This window comes from Cajanus cajan, chromosome 3, assembly GCF_000230855.2.
Source record: "Cajanus cajan strain Asha chromosome 3, NIPB_CcT2T_4, whole genome shotgun sequence".
Taxonomy (NCBI): domain Eukaryota; kingdom Viridiplantae; phylum Streptophyta; class Magnoliopsida; order Fabales; family Fabaceae; genus Cajanus; species Cajanus cajan.
Genome location: NC_138519.1, coordinates 81,289,691 through 81,293,110, shown reverse-complemented (window position 1 = coordinate 81,293,110; position 3,420 = coordinate 81,289,691). Strand labels below are relative to the sequence as shown.

Here is a 3,420-nt window from a genome sequence, read left to right as displayed (position 1 = left end):
TTACAAATTTATTTGGAGTAGATTTTAGAATTCCATCTTCAGCACAATCATATATGCAATCTCTTTACCAACCGAATTTTATAATGAACCCGGTAGTTCTTCAGCTGCATTCCAACAACCAGTCCTTGATGATGATCCAAATCCTAATGAGCAACAACCTCCACGGCGTAACCTAGGCCGCAACAGACATCGCCCTCGTTGTGGAACTAGATACCATTACGGAGATTAAAAACCTTATATAATTCATTGTATCTTAATGTTATGAATTTTTACTTTTAATGCACTCTCTCTTTATCAATGTTAAGTTATTAATTTGATAATTATTAAATTATAAATTATTTATTATAAATTATTTAATTATAATTTATTAAATTATCAATTATTATATTATAATTTATTAAATTATCAATTATTAAATTATAAATTACTAACATTAAACATTATTAAAATTATACATTATTAAAATTATACATTATTAAAATTCTAACTTATTAAAATTATACATTATTAAAATTTTAATTTATTATAAAAATAACTTATTACAATTATTATTTATTAAATTGTAATTTATTATAAATATAACTTATTAAAAATTTTATTTATTAACATTATAACTTATTATATTTTTAATTTATTAAATTTAAAACTTAACTTAATTTTTTTAAAATATTATTAAACAAATATTATTTAAATATTACATATTTTTTCAATTGTTTAAAAACTTTAATTTAAAAAAAAATCAATTTAAAAAAAATCACGACTGCCCGGAGTCCGGTTTCTCGGAAACTGAATTTCAATAGCCACCGCATCTCATTATAGCAAAGTCACCATTCAGAATTCTATTTCTCGAGAACTGAAATGGTAAAACAATGAAGAGTATTAATTTGGTAAATATTTTGGGTAAGGGTCCATCTGTGTAAATATATATATATATATATTTTAAATTATTTTAGAAAAAAATTCGCAGCAATAGCCAGTAGCCAGTCTGATCCATAGCTATAACCATATCCATATTGATAGAGTTGATTGAAGATGTACACAGTGTCAAGTTCAATCCTTGTGAGGTGGCCTGGGATATGTTGTTATCCCAAAACGAGAGTTGGCAACGGCACTCGTGCTATTTCCGTAGCAGTAGCAGCCACAGGCAAAGATGTGTGGAGCCGGACATCATCGTCCAACACGAGCACGAACACGAACAGGTACCTGGACCGCAGCGTGGACATGGAGGAGCTACTGGCTGCAATTGGGCAGACCCAGAACGAGGATGAACTGTATGCGGTAATGTCCCCCTACAGCGCCAGGCAGCTTTCCATTCGTTTCATGGTTTCCCTTCTCTCACGCGAGCCCGATTGGCAACGGGCTCTTGCCCTCCTCGATTGGATCAACGACAAGGCCCATTATTCTCCCTCCCTCTTCGCCTACAACGTCGTTCTCCGCAACGTCCTTCGTGCCAAGCAGTGGCACCTCGCACACGGCCTGTTCGACGAAATGCGCCACAAGGGCCTTTCCCCCGATAGGTACACTTACTCCACCCTCATTACTTCTTTCGGCAAACACGGCTTGTTTGATTCTTCTCTCTTTTGGCTCCAGCAGATGGAGCAAGACAACGTTCCCGGCGACCTTGTCCTCTACAGTAATCTCATTGAGCTTGCCCGCAAGTTGTGCGATTATTCCAAGGCCATTTCCATTTTCACCCGCTTGAAAGCCTCCACCATTACCCCCGACCTCATTGCCTATAACTCCATGATCAATGTCTTTGGAAAAGCCAAGCTCTTCCGCGAGGCCACCCTTCTTCTCCGTGAGATGAGAGACAATGGCGTTCATCCCGACACCGTCAGCTATTCCACGCTTCTTGCCATCTACGTTGACAACCAAAAGTTTGTTGAGGCCCTCTCTCTGTTCTCTGAAATGAATGAAGCCAAATGCCCCCTTGACCTCACCACATGTAACATCATGATTGATGTTTATGGCCAGCTTCACATGGCCAAGGAAGCCGACCGCCTCTTCTGGAGCATGAGGAAAATGGGGATTCAACCCAATGTGGTTAGCTATAACACTCTCTTGAGGGTTTATGGAGAGGCTGAGTTGTTTGGGGAAGCCATCCATCTGTTTCGATTGATGCAAAGTAAGGATGTACAGCAAGATGTCGTCACCTACAACACCATGATTAATATCTATGGCAAGACTCTTGAGCACGAGAAGGCTACCAATCTCATTCAAGAAATGAAGAAAAGGGGTATCGAACCCAATGCAATCACTTATTCCACCATAATATCTATATGGGAAAAGGCTGGGAAGCTGGACCGGGCTGCCATCTTGTTTCAAAAATTAAGGAGTTCAGGCGTTCGAATTGATGAGGTTCTTTACCAGACAATGATTGTAGCATATGAGAGGGCGGGTTTAGTTGCTCATGCAAAGCGTCTACTTCATGAGCTCAAGCGACCGGACAACATTCCCAGGGAGACTGCAATTGCAATTCTCGCCAGAGCTGGTAGAATTGAAGAGGCTACCTGGGTTTTCCGCCAGGCTTTTGATGCTGGAGAGGTAAAAAATATATCTGTGTTTGGGTGCATGATTAATCTTTTCTCTAGGAACAAAAAGTATGGAAATGTGGTTGAAGTGTTTGAGAAAATGAGTGAGGCGGGATATTTTCCTGATTCTGATGTTATTGCTCTCGTGCTGAATGCTTTTGGAAAGCTGCGTGAATTTGATAAGGCAGATGCTTTATATAGACAGATGCATGAAGAAGGGTGTGTTTTTCCGGATGAAGTTCATTTCCAGATGCTGAGTCTATATGGTGCAAGAAAGGATTTCATGATGGTAGACTCTTTGTTTGAGAAGCTGGATTCTAATCCTAACATAAACAAGAAGGAATTGCATCTTGTTGTTGCTAGCATCTACGAGAGAGCAGATAGACTTAATGATGCTTCCCGAATCATGAATAGGATGAGTCAGAAAGCAAACAGAAGTCATGATCATGCTTAGCAGTAGTGTGCATCTGCTTTTCCCTGAGTAACTCGTTGATGAGCATTCTTTTAGCTCTTGTAATCCATAAATAGTGTATTCACCTCTCATATTCCCAACTAAGTGTCATGCTGTATATACGATATTGAGAAACGACGCATATTCTGAATAACTGCTTCCGGATAATTAATCATTACAGTTCTATTTCCCGCTCAATGAACTATTTTCTCTTTTCACCGTGTTATATATATATATATATATATATATATATATATATATATATATATATATATATGAGGAGGGTTCAATGTACATGCTTATACGTGATGCTAAACCATTTTAACATTCTTGCTTACCACCTATATTCCAGTTTTATTTGTTTATTTATTAGCAGCTTTATAATATGGTTATTATTTCTATATGAATAAGAATTAGAATTAAATTGCAATAATGCAC

At 37.5% G+C, this 3,420-nt stretch overlaps 1 protein-coding gene across 1 annotated transcript; it reads left to right on the top strand.

The window, feature by feature from the left end:
- The first annotated feature begins 816 nt into the window (after positions 1–816).
- Positions 817–3,180, top strand: LOC109808453 (Tetratricopeptide repeat (TPR)-like superfamily protein). The gene has a single exon (XM_020371464.3). It carries the CDS (start codon positions 1,033–1,035, stop codon positions 2,983–2,985), a length of 1,953 nt encoding a protein of 650 aa, XP_020227053.1. The 5' UTR covers positions 817–1,032; the 3' UTR covers positions 2,986–3,180.
- The last annotated feature ends 240 nt before the right edge of the window (positions 3,181–3,420 follow it).

Coding starts and splice junctions, on each gene's coding strand:
- LOC109808453 (XM_020371464.3), top strand. CDS start 1,033: ATGTACACAGTGTCAAGTTCAATCCTTGTGAGGTGGCCTGGGATATGT.